Here is a 19,469-nt window from a genome sequence, read left to right as displayed (position 1 = left end):
CTGACTCTGTTTGCATTTGTCATTTCCGGCTCTCCCGTGCATGCAGCTGCAGCTTGGCTGGCTTCGTCGACTCTTTCAGATTGATTCCGTAGGACAGGCGTGGTAATTGAGCATAGGGTCCAGGATACAGAGGTGTTTCCAGGTGACGCTAGTTTCAAAATAGCCACCAGGAAATTAAAAGGGGGCATGAAGGCACCCGATTGGCTGACGGTGGCTCTGTGGCTGCTGCACGTGGGCTCCAAGCCAGCTTTTTCAGCACCGGGGAGGGGAACAAGACCGCGTGGGGGCTCCGCCATCGGCTCCCTCCGGGTCCTAGCGCGCTGGCCTAGCGTCCCCCGGCCGCTCTGGAGCTGCTCCGCGGCGGGACGGGTCCCTCCTCTACCCCTCATCCGGGGGAGGCGGAGCTTAGGACCCGAGGCTCCTGATTGGCCGTATCCCGGACGCTCCCCTTCTCCGCCCCTTGACTAGGGGTGAGAGGTCAGCGGCGAGCCGGTCTGCTGGGTCCACAATGGCGGGACTGTGGATCCGGACGGTGGCGCAAGCGGCGGCCAGGAGGCCTTGGCGGCGGCCCCCGCAGCAATTGCTGTGGACGCTGAAGGTGAGCAGTGCCGGGGCTTGCATGGGCCTGCCTGCCCCGGGTTCCCAGGCGACATCCGCGTCGCATCCCCGGCTGCCCCAGGCCCGGATACTGGAGCAGGCTGTGCTCGCACTCCCGTCCTGGCATGGGCATCCTCGCCCCCCTCCTCTGCCCGGGGGGAACGCTCGCGCCCGAGGGCGCTGACAGACGCGGGCCGAGCTCTCTCCTCCCTGAGCTCCTCCGGGCGTGGATGGCCTTCCGACTGAGAGACACCGCTCCGAGGGGTGTGCTGGGGGTTATCCCAGTGTCTGGCGGAGCTGCTGGCTTCTCCCCCGTAGCTTTAAGGGCGGCTTGTAAAAAAAAAAAAAAAAAGAGTTCCTACAGTTCACGTGCTCGCTTGCAGTCTTTGCAGCGACTTTGAAAAGGGGGCAACCGTGGATGGCTGCTTGGATAGTTAAGGCTGTGTGAGCCTGTGCTGTCCGAGGAGACTGTGCCAGGTCAGGATCGCTAACAAGCCCGCAGGTGTGAGTCGAGAAGGTCTGTTTAAGCCGCCTGTCACCACAGTCCACTGCGTGAGAAGTGCACCCTCTGGATTTTATTTTCTTTCTAGGCAGTGCTTAGCTTGGCTAGAAGCACTGGGTGTCATGGTGACACTTTGACCCACAGATTGCAGTTTGTGTGAGTCTCCGTCACCTGTTGGCATTGACTTACCTAACTTTTAAAGTAGATTTGCTGAGTTACTTGAGCAAATTTCTTAAAGCGAAGATCCCCTGCGAACTCTTTTGAGAGCTGTTTGTGCGCACCTGTTAAGCTTCTGTCTTTCCGGGGGTCGGGGCAGGGGGCCGGGGCGTTCAAAAGAAAATCCCTACAGCTGTTTGGTTTACGGTCATTGAAATTTGACTTCGAAGACACTTCAGAGATGATCTGCCTCATCTTTGCTGGTTTTTTTTCTTCCTGTAGAAGTCTTTCTGTTATAGCCCTGGCTGTTCTGGCGTGCTCCGTGTGGACCAGACTGTCCTGTGGCTCACAGAGATCCACCTGCCTCTGCCTCCCGAGAGCTGTGTGTACCGTGCGCCCAGCTCATCTTACTCTTTTTAAGGAAATGGAAACAGGTCCACTGTTAGGCAGCGTGAGCTGGAAGGTTGCCTCTGATGCCAGTCAGCCTCAGAATGCTGGCTCTCAACTGCTGCTCCTCTGTGTTGCCACACAGCTTTTGTTCTTTAGCTTTAATCATCTTGTAACTTTTAAATCTACGCTGGCTCTTGCAAAGGCTCTGACGTGTTTGCTTATGAAATGATTTGTAGTGGAAAGGTATGGACTCTGGAGCCATGCTTTGCATATCGATTCTTTTGTGGGGTTTGTTTTCTTGAGACAGGGTCCCATTTAGCCTAGGTTGGCCTCAAATTTGCCTTGTAGCCGAGGGAGATTTTAGTCTCAGGCTCCTACTTTCCAAGTGCTGGCATTATTGTATGTTGGATATTGTATGTTGGATATATGCTTTTTTTTAGATAGTTTTGTAAAACAGTCTTTATTGGGGGCTGGAGAGATGGCTCGGTGGTTAAGAGCACTGACTGTTCTTCCAGGGGAACTTCGTTCAATTCCTCCAGCTCATAACCGTCTATAGTTCCAGTTTCATGTGACGCCCTCACACAGACATACATACAGGCAAGACACAAAATAAATAAAAATAAATAAACTGTAAAAACAATCTTTATTGTATAAGGGATGAGTGCAGCTCCCAGTGTTTAACAACATTTCCTCTAGTGATGAGGAAACAAGTTTAAAGATGCTGTTGAGAAGTTTTGGTGTTGAGATAAAATAAAATAGACTGAGTTGACCAAGTTGAGAATATTCTGAATTAATTCATTCTGCCCTCATATTACGCATATAACACCACTCACAGAAGATGGGCTCAAGGCCCGCAGTGTTAAACCACTTGCTTAAAGCCATGCGGCTAGTCAGGGCAGGCTTGGGAACTTGGAAGCCGTGGCTCCCTATGAATCGAACTCTGTGCCTGGCACATTTAGTAGAGCTGCGCCATTAATCTAGATTCCAAGGAGCAGTCAATGCTGTTAAGCGCATTGTGTTACTTAAGCTAACCAACATTTACATTTGGAAATAAAGATGTCAACAAGAGTCAGTTAGGTGGTTTAGTGGGTAAGGGTGCTTGCTACGAAATCCCCATGACCTGGGCTCATATTTGGAACCCATATGAAGGTAGAAGGCCATAACTTTGTGCTGTGATCTCCAGCCTATACACACCAGTAATAAAGTAATAAAAAAATTATACAACTGGGGCCTGAGAGATGGCTCAGCCCTTAAAAGCATTTCCAGAGAACCTGGGTTCAGTTCCTCAGACCCACATGGCAGCTGGTGCCATTTGGAACCCTGGCCTTTGAAGGCACCAGGCATGCATGTGACCCACAGATACACATTTGGACAAAGCACTGGTGTGTAACACAAAAAAGAAAAAATCTTTATCTTTTTTTTTTGGCTTTACGAGACAGGGTTTCTCTGTATTGTTTTGGAGGCTGTCGGTCCAGTCCGGCCTCGAACTCACAGAGATCCGCCTGCCTCTGCCTCCCGAGTGCTGGGATTAAAGGCGTGTGCCACCACCGCCTGGCGAAAAAGGAAAAATCTTTTAAAAAAAATTATGCAAGTTTGAAGGAGGAGGTAACCTTTTTTTTTCTCCCTAGGAAAAGGAAACAGTAGTGTCAGGAGGGAACAGCATGTGTCCCTGTCCATAGGGAACAACTGAAGGCGTGCGTTAAGCCCACGGAGGCTCTCAAGCAGAGCCTAGATGGCGGTGGAAAGGAATCAGGCCATGTGGGCTTGGGGTTTGTCAGGGTACTGCTAATCCCTTAGTGTTGCCCTCGAACTCACAGAGATCCACCTGCCTCTGCCTCCCGAGAGCTGTGTGTACCGTGCCCAGCTCATCTTATTCTTTTTAAAGAAATGGAACAGGTCCACTTATAGGCAGCTTAGATTCAGGCTTACAGAGGACAGGGGTTTCAATACTGGGTGCCAGGTCCTAACCATAGTATAGAGCCTTTCTTTGCGTGTGTATATGTGCATATGTGTGTGTTCATACATGTGGAGACCAGAGGTCAGTGTTAGGTGTCTTCCTCTGTCACTATTCAGCCCCTTCCCTTTTTTTTTTTTTTTTACTTTTTTGAGACAGCATTTCCCGACGAATCTGGAGCTCAATCTTGTGAAGCCCAGTCCTTCACAAGAACATAGGTGTGAGCTTTCAGAAGGAAAGTTGCAATTAAGTATCATTATAGTAATCATATCTTCTGCTTTCCTGGCTTCTGAAGTTGTATCTCAAAGAGTTGCTAAGGAACCTAAGTGAATCTTGGAATGGCTCCTGTGTATTGGTATAACCATGAGTCAGACGGGTTACAGGGGAAGTTAAGATTTTTTTTTACAATAAAAAAACGTTTAATCTTGTTTGAGTTTTCCTGGGAAAGCAGCAAGTGTGGCCTTGGAGGACATATATGTATAGGCCTTAAGTGTGGGTCATTCATATTTTTTTAAAATCTTGTCTGAGCATGGGTGTGGGATATTTACTGTTGCATAAGTAATTTACCAGTGGTTGTAGTACTGAAGAAAAACTCTCTTTCCCTATATCATTTAGGGTTCTGTAGAGAGACAGATTGATAGGATCTTTCTATCATCTATCTATCTATCTATCTATCTATCTATCTATCTATCTAATCCATCCATTCATTCTTCCTTCCTTCCTGTCTGTTTACCCACCTAAAGGGGATTTGTTAGAATGACTTACAGACTGTGGTCCAGCTAGTCCAGTAATAGCTGTCTATCAAGAAGGTCCAAGAGTTTAATAGTTGTCCAGTCCATGAGGCTGGATGGCTCAGTTGGTCATCAGTATACAGCAGAATCCCAAAGAAGTAGACTGTAACACCAGTGAAGGAATGGACTTGCCTGAGAGATTTAGAGCAAGCAGGGAGAGAGAGAGAGAGAGAGAGAGAGAGAGAGAGAGAGAGAGAGAGAGAGAGAGAGAGAGAGGGCGAGAGCTTCCTTTTCTATGTCCTTTATATGGGCGGTTGGCAGAAAGTGTGGCACAGATTAAAGATACCCATCCACTTGGGTTTTAATTAATTCCTGATGTAATCAAGTTGACAACCAAGAATAGCCATCACACTCCCCCATGTAACCTTCTCCTGCCAGTAGCTCTTCACAGGGACGTGGGTGAGTGTGGGGGATGTTTCTCTTTTAGGGGGTGTTGACAGCTGGATCTTATGCAGGTAATCATAGTTGCTACAAATTCATGATTGTAGTGGTGACGCCATGTTTGGAAGACAGGGTTTCACAGCACTGTTCTTCATTTTCCAGCTCTTATATTCTTTCTGCTCCCTCTTTAGGCGATGGGTGCTCTGTGAGCCTTTGAAGGGGTCGTAGAGATGTCCCATTCATGACTGAGAACTCAACAGTCACTTGATCTTACCACTCTGACTAGTTGTGAACATCAGCATTAACCACAGTCGATGAAAACCAGCTTCTCTGAGGCCGAGAGACTCTAGTATAAGGATGTAGATAGACATAACCATTTAGAAGGTAGTCTGACAAAGTTAAAATCATCATTTTATTTGATATGTGTTGATGTTTTGCCTGTATGTGTTTTGCCTTATGGCTACAGATGTCAGAGAGTGCATTGGATCCTCTGGAACTAGAGTCACAGATGGTTGTGAACTGCCGTGTGGATGCTTGGGAATTGAGCCCCGAGTCTTCCAGAAGAGCATCCAGTTTTTCACTTAACCTCTAAGCTTTCCAATCCAACAAGATGTCCCTTTCGGAAAACAACAGTGTTAGGTACCCGCAGGGCCTATAACTTTCCCTACTTTGTTAGCATTCTCCCTATAAAAGGAGTATTATGTCTGTGTGGGAAACCCTTCACAGAAACGTGATAAATTGTGCTGGAATTGTTGATTCTCAGCTGGCAAGAGGTTTCAACCAGATTTTTAAGTTAAGAGCTCCTTGTTCCTATGTCCCCATAATTTGTGCTGTATTTCTATCCTGTCTCATATTGAGTTCATATTTAGTCTTTACTTGTTTTGTAAATCAACTTTTAAAACACCTTTTTTCTTTTTGGTACAATCAATGGCTAGAGGTGTTAGTTTTACGGTAATTGCCACAGTTTATTGAGTTTTTATATGCCTTAAATGGTTTTCACTTCCCCTCCCCCTCCGAGACAAGTACCTTGAAGTCTAAGTTGACCTCCAACTCTCTTTGTAGTCAAATACGCCCTTGAACTTCTTATCCTCCACCTCTGGAGTGCTGGTGTTAGGATAAAGCTTAAGGCAGGGCGGAGTACCTTGCATGGGAGACCATGGCAGATTCCATGGCAGGCGAGGGTGACCAAGGTGGAGGGACAAACACTCCAGGAAGAAAGAACTTAAATGAGAAGTTTTATTGGGGGGGAGGTGTCGGGAAAGAGACACAGAGACAGAGAGGACAGAGGAGAAGATGCCGACAGGAAAAGTCCTGTCTGCCTCAGGGGAATAGCAGGAAAGATTGGGAAAGAGTGTTATATGGGCGGGGGTCTCTCTTTTAAAGGGGTCCTTTGTAGACTAGTACTCATGGAACCCTGGGCTGACCAGAGTACTGCCTGAGTACATTCTGCCGGGCGACAGGGGCAGGCCAGCATAATGCCTGAAAATCCTTACAGCTGGGATGACTAGTGTGTCCCATCAGATCTTGTTTTATGCAGTATTGGGTAACTAACCCAGTGGCTTGGGCATGCTGGGTTAGCACTCCATCTGTGCTACATACTCAGTCCTTTCATGTATTGTTTTATCCATATAGCAACTGGGTCAGAAATCCCAGCTTTATACAAGAGGAAACAAAGCTTGAGCAGTTAAGTAATTTAAGGACAGAGTTGACTGGGGTAAAGTCTGAACCTTGGACAGTGTTAGTCCAAAGCTTTGCTTTTCAAATAGCAACTTGTTTGTCATCTGAATGATTGATAGTCTCATTGTATGATACAGTCACAGTTTGAAAACTTAACCCGCACTTTTGAAATGCATGGTTCGCTTCTAATTGTCAGATATGGAGAAAAAAGATTGAACAAGACGGGTGGTGGTGGCCCACGCCTTTAATTCCAGCATTTGGGAGACAAAGGCTGGCAGATTTCAGAGAGTCCCAGTTCTCTATGTAACCTTGGTTGTACTGGAGTTCAGTCCACAGACCAGGCTGACCTTGAAGTCAGACATCCGACTGCCTCTGCCACCTGAGTACTGGGAGTGTGTCATCATGCCTTGTAGGCTGGTCATTTGTACATTTGAACTACTTTTTGGCTATTGTTTGTTTCTTAAGTTCAAAACAGAGGAAAAGTATGGCAATAGCACAGTTCTCACTAAAAAGGGAAGTTGGTGACATTTTTGATCAAGAGAAAGGAAAAACATGGCTTCGGGTCTGTCTGTCTGTCTATGGGTGTTTTGTCTGTATGCATGCTTGTGTATCATGTGTGTGCAGTGCCTATGGAGGCCAGAAAAGAGCACCAGATCCCTGGGGAATTGGAGTTACAGAGAATTGTGAGCTACCATGTAGGTGCTGGGGATGGAACCCTGGTTCTCTGGAGGAGCAGCCGGTGCCTTTAACCGCTGAGCCACCTCTCAGTCCCTCTGCATTTATTTATTCATCTATCTATCTATCTATCTATCTATCTATCTATCTATCTATCTATTATTTGTGTTGATAAATGTGTGAACAGGGGACAAGGGTGTGAATGGCAATTTGGGGAAGAAAACATATCAATAGACAGAAATACAGGGTTTTATTCAGGTGTCTGTGGTTACGGGCCTACAAGGGTGCAGTGTGCTAGTTAACTCTTCCCCACTGAAGAGTACCCGAGAGATTAAAAAGGAGAGTTGGTTCTTTTGGTTCCCACTTGTAGAAGCCTTATTTCATGATGGTGCGGTTCTACCGCTATAGGTCTAAGGTGAGGTCAAACGTCATATTGGGGACCATGAGTTGGAGCAGGGCATTTATGATGGACAGGAGGCAGAGAGACAGGGGCCTCAGACAAGATAAAGCCCCCAAGAACCTTCCCATGGTGACCTTCCTTTAGCCAGACTCCATCTCTGGATATTCCCACTGATAATGTTATCGACATGTGTAAGTGTCGAGGGGGACCTTGGCTGGCAAGGTTGCCCAAGGCAGGGGACAAATAAACCAGGCAGACAGAGCTTAGTGAGAAGTTTTATTAGAAAAGGGGTGGGGTAAGGGGTGGAGAGAAGAGAAAAGAGGTAAAGAGACAGAGAGAGGACAGAAGAGAAGAGGGAGACTGGAAAAGTCCTGTCTGTCCCAGGGGAACATCGAGAAAGAGAACGTAAGTGGGCGGGAGTCTTTCTTCTAAAGGGGTCCTTTGCACTTTGGAGCAGACTGCGCAACCATGGAACCCTGGTCTGACCAGGATATTGCCTGAGTGTTAGGTGACAAGGGCAGGCCAGCCTAACCAGTCATGGAATTTCACAGTGAACAACCTCTTCCATACATTGTTTACTTTGGTATGCAAAAGACTGTTGCAATGATCTTCCCGTGTGCACATTGTTATTATCTGCAGAATTATTTAAATTGGCAACTGTTACCTTAGTATGGTGAACCTTGATGGCCAACCTGATTGGATTATGTCTGGACCTTGTGTTAATAACATTCATCTGAAGGGGAATCTGAATAGAAAGCAGTGATAATGTTGGTTCTGGGTAGATGTTGCCTAAGAAGAAAGGGAAGGCATTTTGCACAGATGGCATTTGAACTTGGAGATAACCCCACATGCCGTGTGATGATCTAGATTATCAGCATTTTAGATTGCCAACACGCCAAGACAAAAGCCAGGAGATGGGATTGCATTTGTCATCATCAAGGGGCGGGTTTTCCCACTTTGGTTGGAGCAAAGTGCATGAGAGTCGGGATGCTAAGAAATGAGGTTTGAATGAGGGGCAGGACACAGTCATCTCAACTCTTATCCACAATTTAATAGTGAGAGCCCTGCAGGACTTTTGGTACTGCAGGCTGGAAATCTCAACCACTCAGGAAACCGAAGCAGGAGGATCACATTTCAGCTCAACCTGGGCAACTTAATTAAAAAAATCTCAAACAAGTAAGAGAACTGGAATATACAGTGGCAGGCTGCTTGCCTGTCAGGTGTGGTGGGGTCCTGGGCTTGATCACCAGCACCAAACCGACAAATAATCGGAGTCCAAGCGGATGGTTTTGAGTAACCAGTCCGCATTTCGCAAAGAGCATGACTGCTGTCCAGGTATTGTCTCAATGTGAGCTCAGTGGGGACAGTGGCAGCCAGGAAGCCCATCAGGAAGCTTCTGATGTTCAAGTCTGAGGTGGTGGTGGTGGTGGTGGTGACTCAGTTAGAGCAGTAGTGGTAGGATTTTTGTAAGAACAGTCCGGATTCGGAATATATTTTGGAGCTAAATCCGGGAGTCCTTGATGGTGGCCTAGGATGGAATTTCATGTAAAGAGGGCACCAAGAGTGATTCTTTTGAATATGAGCACATAAACAAAGGCACATGTTGTATGATTTTTGATCATGGAATCTCAGCAGGCACCCCCTCCACCCCCAGAAGAAAAGGGTAGATTGCTGGGAGAAAAGTTTCATGACAGAATGTGGACAGTTCAATGCCGTGCAGGTCTTGTGCAGGTAATTGTATTTGTTTGTGAATTACTGAGTGTAGTGGCCATTGCATGCCCAGAGTACAGCATTTCACAACTCTGCCCAACCCTCTGACTCTAAAATTCTTTCCACCACCTTGTCTATCAGTTTTCCCTGAACGTCGGTGTGAGTAAAGCTTAGAGCTGAGCACCCAGTAGTCACTAATCAAGGATCCTCAGCACCTTGACCAATTATGAGTCTGAAGTTAAGGCTGCCTACTGCTGAGAGAGAGAGAGAGACAGACAGACAGACAGACAGACAGACAGACAGAGAGACAAAGAGAGAGACAGAGAGCCCAGTCAATAAAGGAACCTGCCGACAAACTTGATGATCTGAATTCTACTTCCTGGTATTTACATGATCAGGAAGAACTGACTCTAGCAAGTCGTACTCATACCTCATACACCCTTTTTTTGGAGACATGGTTTCTCTGTGGTTTTGGAGGCTGTCCTGGAACTATATCTTGTACAGCAGGCTGGTCTGAACTCACAGAGATCTGCCTGCCTCTGCTTCCCAAGTGCTGGGATTAAAGGAGTACACCACCACCCTCAATTTTTTTTAAAGAAGCTCCTCTGACCAAAACTGATAGTAGAACTAGTTTATGCCTTAATATAATTATTTCAGAAATAATCTGAAGACACCATGCCCTATAAAACAATATAGCATAGCTTCTCCCACGAGGTTCTATGATCTCTATGGTCTGGGCTCTTGGCCAGGTTTACAGTACAAGTAAGTTCTTTACTGTGGACTGGGCCTCAGCCTCCATTAGAAAGTGGTTAGTTTCCCCCTATAATAGAGTCACCACTATTGCCTCAGGTAGCACATCCTGCCCGTGTGTTCTATAGTATAGTGTGCAATATCCATAGCTGAGTAAGACTTGACTTTCCTTCTTGAGCAGCCTGCATTGTACTTTCTTAAACTACAAGGGCAAGCCAGTAGGGGTGAAGTGTCTAGCTCAGTTCCAGCTCGACTTTTTTACGTCCTGTGGCAGAGCCTGTGGTGTATTCTTCAATAGGATCTTGCCATTTATTTCTAGTGGGCAAACAAATGCCAGTGGCCAATAGCCTCAGGATGCTTCCAGACAGATAACTTGTAGCCTGCCCCTGGGACTTGGATTTTCATTTGATAACCTATGGCTTCTGGGAGCATCCTGATCTACCTATGTAGAGTATCTCATTCAAAGTAAGAAAAGGTGTGTGTGTGTGTGTGTGTGTGTGTGTGTGTGTTTGGAAGTGTAGAGTATTATGACACACATAATCTAGTGTGTCATTACAGTATTACATTTGAATGAAGCTCACTACGGTTAGACTGACTGGCCAGTAAAATATATCTTCAGTGCTTTTATTATACCATCAATAAACCTAGCTTTAAAAAGAAAAAAGGACATGTCTTTTAGGTATAAAAGTGACATTGATTTTTATAGTAGTCTTGAAAGAGAAGGAAGTAGTAGACCAGATAGCTGTCTACTAAGGAAACTTAATTCACCAGGATAAACAGATCTTGTTCTAAGCCGGGCATAGTGGTACTAGGCTGTAAACTCATCAGTACCTGGGAGGCTAAGACAGGAGGATTGCTGCAAGTTCAAGGTCTGCTTGAACAACACTGTAATTTTAGGTCAGCCAGGGATACATTGCAACAGCCTGTCTAGTGTCATCTCAGCATTGCACGGGTGGGATACGCATGTGAATTTGCATATTCGATACCAGGGATTTTCGTATTGTTTTTAGTATGTCAATCAAACGACAACAGCATTAATAAAACAAAAACCCAAAAGGCAACCAGCAATTTAAGAGATGAAAGGAGAGATATTTTCACTCTAGGTGGTTGCTGTGAACTTGGCCCTTTTTGGAAAGTCTGCTTGTGTGAAGCCAGTTCTGTGGAGCTGGGTTGGTGGGGTTCTCTGGACATGAGCTTGTGAAGGGCTTTTGATGGTCAAGAGGGTGATGAAGAATGCAGGATAGAACAGGTAGAAACATGAAGCCAGCCGCCCTCCGTGGGCTGGAGACTGGTGTCAGCTTTATCCTCAGGGATGCTTGTAGAGTAGTGGCTCTCAGTGTGGCTCCCTGCGTGGGCCGTGGCACCAGGGTTTGGAAGGAAGGCTCATTCTGCAGCTGCAGTTCTGCAGACCTGCAGAGGCCAAGTGTCTGGGATGACCCCAGCTGTCTTTTATCCAGCAATCCTTCCAGGTGATCCCGATTACAGCCTGTAGCGCGTGAGCCGCTGTTTGAGAACAGGGCTGTGAAAGTTGTCAGACTGTGGAGTTACAAACAGAGTAAAAAACCGCCAGCATTTGTACTTAAAAGCTAAAAGAGCTGAAATCGGCGTTAACATTTTGGTCTGGGAAGATGGCTCAGTAGGCAATGTGTCTACCCTGCAGGTATGAGAAACACTTACATTAGTCAGATATGGTGTGCAACCGGAACCTAATACTGGGTGAGCAAAGTCAGACCAGACAGGCAGTGAGCTCTGGGCTCAGTGACATCCTGTCTTAAAAGATAAGGTGCAGAGGCACTGAAGCAAGACCCGGTCATCAACCCCTGCCTTCCACACACAGATGCACACGATATGCATGTGCATCTGCACGTACATACGCATGTACGTAAACATGCACACATTCATGCACTATGAGTACATTCACACAAAGGGAAAAGACTGATTTTTATCTTTAAAACATTAAAAATAGAATACTGGGGTCTTTATTTTTCCTGGCACGTCAGTGGAAAAATTGAAAGTTTACATGAAAGCAGAGGCAGGTGGACCTCTGAGTTTGAGGCCAACATGGTATACATAGCAAGCTCCAGGCTAGCCAGGGCTACAGTAGGGTGAGACTCTGCCCCCTTCCCTCCCCCCAGAAAGAACAATATAATGATCCTTTTGGCTTGGGTTTCAGTTGTAGAGTCAGGCATCCCTCCGTCCTATAAGACAGAATTAGTGTTCCCAGCAGTTGAGAGAAGGGTGAGTTTAGAACAGTGGTTCTCAACCTGTGGGTCATGACCCCTTTGGCAAACCTATCTCCAAAAATATCTGCATTACAATTCATGACAGTAGCCACATTACCCTCATGAAGTATCGATGAAAATAATTTTGTGGTTGGCGGTCACCACAACGTGAGGGATTCTATAAAGTGTTACAGCGTTAGGAAGTTTGAGAACCACCCATCTAGAGACAGAAAAGGGCTGAAGAAAGCTCATGATTGGTTCTTTCAAAGTTTCCTCCCAAGTAGAGAACCAGAACAGTGGAAAAGTAGCTAACCTGCTGTCTCCAGAGCCCCTGGGTTGCCTTTGTAAGCATTAAGTCTTTTATTACGGCAGTTAGAACTGTCCTTCAGAAATGTGGCTGCTTACCTGTCAAATCATGACTTCAGAAGGATAGAACAGTTTTAGCTTGAGCCTTTACTGTGTGACTTTGAATTTTAAGCCCTGCTCATTTGGGGCCTGGAGCAAAAGCTTAGTCAAAAGAATAACCTCCTGTGATTTTTATCAGGTAATTGTCTTCAAGACGGAGTGTGTAATTTATTCTGGGACTATATCTGGATTCAGACTAATTGCTACCAGGCCCATTTCACATGCCTAATATACTGCAAGTGTCCAGCTGCCATATCAGATAGTGTAGATTATGTCACTGAAATGGTCCTACCTTGAGGTGAGGTGAGGGGACTGACTCTTAGTAGTTTGGCTGCAGGCTTGGAGGGCAGGGACTTTCAGGACTGGGGATAGTTATGGGGGCTGGAGAGACGCCTCAGTGGTTAAGACCATTTATTGCTTTTGCAGAGTATGAAGGTTGGTCTTGGGACCTACACGGTGACTTACAACCATTTGTATCTCTAGTTTCAGAGACTCTGACACCTCTCGTGAAATCTGAATGCTCCCTCATAGACATGGCACCCATCTATACATTCAAGCAAACACATACACATAAAATCAAATAAACAGATATTAAAAAAAGAAGAAACAGCCGCCATGATGAGGGAGCAGGTGTGATCTCAGAGTCAGAGCAGCCAGGGCATGCTGTGCGGCACCTTGGGTGTCTACAGGAGGCCCAGGAGGAATGGTATGGTAGTCGTCTAAAAGGGTAGGTGAAGCTTTTGAGTTGGAGTATATAATTTCCTCACGTTCTAGCCTAGTGTGGAGGTAAAGCCCAGAGAATCTTGAGTTTTGACTATCCTCAAGTGTGAGCTGTTGTGCTTAGGATGGGTTCTTAGGGAATGATTAGGGTGTGTGTTGACAGAGTCTGGCCTCCATTTAGAGAGGCCCATCCTTCAGAAGGTCATGGCAGTCTGTGGGAATGCTGAAGTCAGTACTCAGCTGGTGCTTCTGAGTCCCCAGGATTAAATTAGAAGGAGAGGACCTCCCTTCACCAGGACATGAAGACATGAAGCATCAGCTTGTGTTTCTTATCTTGGCAAGATGTCTTTCTTTGAATTAGCTTGTCTACAAGAATGTTTTAGTTTTATGTGCTATCCACCTGAGTGCTGCTGTAGGTATGTTGTTACCTGGTTGTGGTCAGGGAAGAACTAATGTGGAAATTGTTCTTTAAGATGATTGCCAGTGGATTAACTGGTTTTACACACTGAGAGACACAACTCTAACCCGAAAGCAGGTGTTATTTTTATCATCAAAGGATACTTATTTTCCTGCTTTCTTTCAATGGCTAGCTTACTGTAGTCTGTCTGAAGGCACTAACTAACTTACTGTAGCTTGTCTGAAGGCACTAACTTTCTGTAGCCTGTCTGAAGGTACTAACTAGCTTAGTATAGCCTGTCATCTAAAGGCACTATTATTTCATCTTTTTTGGGGGGGGGTGTTAACTTACTGTGTGTTGACAAGACTGCATTAGGTAAACACACTTCTTAGTTCTCTTAGCAGGCATGACTTGTTTACACAAGAGGACATTTCCTGTGAGCTCGAGAGGTGTCAGGGTTAAGATTTGTTCTTGTGTTGGAATCTGAGTCTAGGTGGGAGTTACTCTTAAGGCAACTCTTAAGTGTCTTGGTGTGGTTTTCTGATGACAGAGAGGGAACTTTGAGTTTTGTGTTATATCTTACCCTTGGGGGACACTTGACAGCTTAGCTTGTAAAGACTCATTCAATCTATTTAACAAGTCTCTTGGGAATTACAGAGATGGCACGACTTACATTTTACGGGTGGTTTGTTCCATGTCTTACCGTTCTGAAGCAGTAGGACTAAGTATCAGCCATGCCTTGCCTGATGGCCCCGCCACATCTGTCTGACACACTGTCAACACACATTTATTGCTTCCCCAGGAATGAAAAACGCAGTGGCTCTTCCCTTTGTGGAAGAGAACTAAGGGCAGCGTGTTCCCTATGCCACCTTGGAGTACCTTGATTTTCCTCCTTTCTCTTTTTGGTTTTCCGAGACAGGGTTTCTCTGTGGCTTTGGAGCCTGTCCTGGAACTATCTCTTGTAGACCAGGCTGGCCTCGAACTCACAGAGATCTGCCTGCCTCTGCCTCCCGAGTGCTGGGATCAAAGGCGAGCGCCACCACCACCCGGCTCCTCTTTTTGGCTGTAGTAGTTTTCATAGTTGTTTTAAATGGAGTTGTTTAAAAGTTTTTCCCTAAAAGTTTCATTTTGTGTGGTGCTGGAGATTGAGCCTAGGACCTGTGAGTAGTTTGGCAAGTGCTCTACCCACTTAGCTATGTTGTCGCAAAAATCTCTTTCTCAAAGGGGAGTGAGAGCTGGTACTCTGGAGCCCAACATGACTGGGACACGGTTTCAGGTTGCCCCAAATAACAATGGCCACGGTTACACAAACTTGATCACAGAACAAAAGAACATTGTAAATTTGGCATTGGACAGATACACTGGTGAGTAAATTGTCTGTGTGAGTTAAAGACAAATGTGGAAATACCTGCTAGAGGGCAATCTTAGTTTTTGGTTTTAGGGGAGCCATTGGCCAGACAATTTAACATTTTCCAAAGGTTTTAACTAACAATTGAAGTGTTAGGTCAGATTCGGAAAGTGGGTGCTAAATAACTACTAAGAAGACTAAGGACAGCCAAAGGTGATTGTGGATCTGCAGGATTCCAATGCCCCACAATCATGAAGTCCTTGACAGAGCTGTAAAGTTTTTTTTCTTTTAAGTCTTTTATGTATGTGTGTGTCTGTATGTATGTATGTGTGTGTGTGTATGTATGTATTGTGTGATTGCTTGCATGCCATGGTGCATGTGTGCAGATCAGACGATGGTTTGGTTTGTTGGGGGGTTGGTTCTCGCCTTTCTCCACGTGTGGCCCTGGGATCAAACTCGGATTCCTCAGCAGGGACCTTTACCCGCAGAGCTCTCTTGCTTGCCCCCTTCCTGGAGTCTTTAACGTAGGCGTGGGCTTTTCCTTGGGAGCTTTGGTTTGTAAGTTCCCCTCCAGCTTGTCTGGGGCAGCCGAAGTTGCACTCATTGTCTTTAAACTTGCAGTCCTTGTATTTCAGCCTCCCAAGCAGCTGCAATTACAGACATGTGTCACTATACCTGGATTCCTCAGGATTTTCCGTGCTAGGAAGTACCAGAAAAGTATCCTGGGCTGAGCTTGTAATCAGTTTGTTCTATGCTTAAGAAAAACAGCAAATATTAAGTAATTTTGGGGAAAGTTCTGAAGTAGCAGAATTTTTATTAAATTCGTTCTCTGTATTTGAAGAAGTAATTTTTATGTTGAGGTTTTAAGCAAAACTGTGTTTACCTTGGTTCTTCATTTTCAAACTTTCATGAAGGTCTTGCTGGGGTGAACAAGCAGAGCCAAACCAGTTCAGACAAGCAGTTTCAGGTTGTGAATGGGAAGGCTCCCACGCCCAGGCTCTTATTTTTTTTTCCTGGGCAGTTCCGGCACGTTTAACGATTTCTCTCTCTAGTTATTGGCTAACTAGGGGCACCCACACTTTTTTTTCCAAATACTGGGCTACATCATTGCTACTCCACATGTACACAAACTGTATTTTCTCTCTGTGTTTCCGTCTCTTAAAAAACTGGCAAAGTACAGTCTCTTAGATCTTATGACCGAGTACTTGTAGTGATAATAAAAAGATTCCAAAGCCATTGTGTTCACTTGCCCATTCAGTTACACTTTCTTCTATTAGTTCATGAGTAACTTGTAGTAGGTTTGGTTAATTCTTGAACCGTGCCATGTGGGTGTTTCAAGTCTAGTTTTACATTGTTGATCTTTCCTTGAGAGTAGATACACAATAAATGGACACATTCAGCTGTTTCAAACATTCTTTAGAGAGTAGCCTCTTAGAGATATCTACAGTAGTCCCTTCTCTTAGAGCCAAGTTTAACCAAGTCCATTGTTGGTGGACCCATGGGGCGCCATGCACCCGAGATTTTGATTCTGAGAGTTATCTAGAACAATGCATGTCCATATTTTCAAAATCATACAAGCCCTCTTGTTTTTTTATCATTTTTTATTTTAATTTTAAATAGCTTGTTTTACATGTCAATCCCAGTTCCCTCTCCCTCCCCTCCTCCCGCACTCCCCTTCCCCCCCACCCTCCCACCCTATTGCCAAATCCTTCCACATAGGGGATATCTAGAGTCTGTCATTTTACTCTGGGTAGGGTCCAGGCACTCCCCTAAGAGTCCAGGCTGAGAGAGCATCCCTCTTTGTGCTATAGGCACACGAAGACTGTTTGTATACCAGGGATAGACACTGATCCACAGCTCAGGGCCCCATAGGTTGCCCAGGCCTTCTCGCTGACACTCACATTTGGGGGGTCCAGATCAGTCCCATGCTGGCCTCCCCACTGTCGCTCTGGGGTCCAAGAGCTCTCCCCTGTTCAGATCAGCTGTCTCTGCTGGTTTTGCCAGCCCATTCTTTGCCAATTTGCTCATCACTCCTCTCTCTCTGTCACTGGGTTCCTTGGGTTCAGTTCAGTGATTAATTGTGTGTTTGCCTCTGCTTCCATCAGTCACAGGATGAAGGCTCCCGGATGGTTATAGACATCAAGTTCATTATCAGGAATGGGCATTCGAGGTGGTCTCTCCACTATTGCTTAGCTTGCCAATTGGTGTTATCCCTTTAGATCACTCGAGGTCGCTCTGGTGCCTGATCTGTATTCGATCCTATGATTCCCTCTTCCCCCTATTCTACCCCTACCCCCTCAACTTCCTGTTCCCCCATGACCAACTCTCTTCCTCTTCACCCCCTCTCTTCTTCCCAGGTCCCACTCCCCCCCACCCCTCGCCGTGTTCCCCATCCATTCAGGGGATCTTGTCTCAATCCTCTTCTCTTGGGTACTATGCATATATGCATATCTTTTAGGTTCTTTCCTGTTTCCCAGACTCTCTATCAGTGGACTGGCACTATCCTGATCCATGTCTAAAATCCATATATGAGTGAGTACATACCATGTTTGTCTTTTTGCGACTGGGTTATCTCACTCAGGATGGTTTCTTCCAGTGCTATCCTTTCCCTGCGAATTTCAAGATTCCATTGTTTTTTTCTGCTGAGTAATACTCCATTGTGTAAATGTACCACATTTTCTCTATCCACTCTTCAGTTGAGGGGCATGTAGGTTGCTTCCAGGTTCTGGCTATTACAAATAATACTGCTATGAACATAGTGGAGCAGATGCCCTTGTTGTATGAAGTTGCCTCATTTGGATATATGCCTAAGAGTGGAATTGCTGGGTCTAGTGGTATATTAATTCCCATTTTCCTGAGGAATCTCCATACTGATTTCCAAAGAGGCTGTATGAGTCGGCACTCCCACCAGCAGTGGAGGAGTGTTCCTCTCTCTCCACATCTTCTCCAGCATAAATTGTCTTCGGTGTTTTTGATTTTAGCCATTCTGACAGGAATAAGATGGTATCTCAGAGCTGTTTTGATTTGCATTTCCCTGATGGCTAAGGATGTTGAGCACTTTCTTAAGTGTCTCTTGGCCATTTTAGCCTCCTCTACTGAGAATTCTCTATTTAGCTCTATACCCCACCTTTCAATTGGATCCTTTGGTGTTTTGGAGACTTGTTTCTTGAGTTCTTTGTAAATTTTGGAGGTTAGCCCTCTGTCAGATGTAGGGTTAGTGAATATCTTTCCCCATTCTGTGGCCTGCCTTTTTGTCTTTTTGACTGTGTCCTTTGCCTTACAGAAGCTTTTTAGTTTCAGAAGGTCCCATTTGTTAATTGTCGATCTCAGTGCCTGTGCCACTGGTGTTATGTTTAGGAAGTGGTCTCCTGTACCAACTCGTTGAAGAGTATCTCCCACTTTCTCTTCTAAAAGTTTCAATGTGGCTGGATTTATGTTGAGATCTTTGATCCATTTGGACTTTTTGTACAAGGCAATAAACATGGATCTATCTGCAGTCTTCTGCATACCAGTACCCAGTTATGCCAGCACCATTTGTTGAAGATGCTTTCTTTTTTCCATTGTACAGTTTTAGCTTCTTTGTCAAAAATCAAGTGTTCATAGGTGTGTGGGTTAAAATTAGAGCTTTCAATTCGGTTCCATTGGTCTACCTGCCTATTTTTGTGCCAATACCAAGCTGTTTTCAGGACTATAGCTCTATAATAGAGCTTGAAGTCAGGTATGGTGATGTCTCTTGAAGTTCATTTATTGTATAGGGATGTTTTAGCTATCCTGGGCCTTTTGTTTTTCCATATAAAGTTGATTAATGTTCTTTCCAGGTCCTTGAAGAATTGTGATGGAATTTTGATAGGGATTGCATTGAATCTGTAGACTGCTTTTGGCAAGATTGCCATTTTTATTATGTTGATCCTACCAATCCAAGAGCATGGGAGATCTTTCCATTTTCTGGTATCTTCTTTGATTTCTTTCTTTAAAGACACAAAGTTCTTGATATACAGGTCTTTAATTTCCTTGGTTAACATTATCCCCAGATATTTGATGCTATTTTTGGCTATTGTAAAGGGTGATGTTTCTCTGATTTCTTTCTCAGTCACTTCATCATCTGTATATAATAGGGCCACTGATTTTTTGAGTTTACCTTGTATCCTGCCACATTGCTGAAGGTGTTTATCAGCTCTAGGAGTAACCTTGCGGAGTTTTTGGGTCACTTATGTAAACTATCATATCATCTGCAAATAGTGAAAGTTTGACTTCTTCTTTTCCTATTTGTATCCCCTTTATCTCCTTTTGTTGTCTTATTGCTGTAGCTAGAACTTCAAGTACAATATTGAAGAGATATGGAGAGAGTGGACAGCCTTGTCTTGTTCCTGATTTTAGAGGAATTGCTTTGAGTT

The 19,469-nt window shown here is 45.1% G+C and overlaps 1 protein-coding gene across 5 annotated transcripts in view; it reads left to right on the top strand.

Annotated features, from left to right (window-relative positions):
- Window positions 1–447: 447 nt before the first annotated feature.
- Pcca (propionyl-CoA carboxylase subunit alpha) overlaps window positions 448–19,469 on the top strand; it is a 301,425-nt gene continuing 282,403 nt past the window's right edge. For 3 of the 5 annotated variants that reach the window (XM_040741316.1, XM_040740935.1, XM_040740593.1), the window contains exon 1: window positions 449–598. In XM_040741316.1, coding sequence (XP_040597250.1) covers window positions 509–598 — 90 coding nt within the window. In that variant the 5' untranslated portion in view covers window positions 449–508. Of the gene's footprint in view, window positions 599–19,469 lie in introns of all 5 variants that reach the window. The other 2 variants (XM_040741437.1, XM_040741395.1) reach the window with 1 other exon arrangement.

The sequence above is a fragment of the Mesocricetus auratus genome, unplaced genomic scaffold (genome assembly GCF_017639785.1).
Source record: "Mesocricetus auratus isolate SY011 unplaced genomic scaffold, BCM_Maur_2.0 Super-Scaffold_2245, whole genome shotgun sequence".
Lineage (NCBI taxonomy): Eukaryota > Metazoa > Chordata > Mammalia > Rodentia > Cricetidae > Mesocricetus > Mesocricetus auratus.
This window is presented reverse-complemented; position numbering and strand designations above follow the sequence as displayed.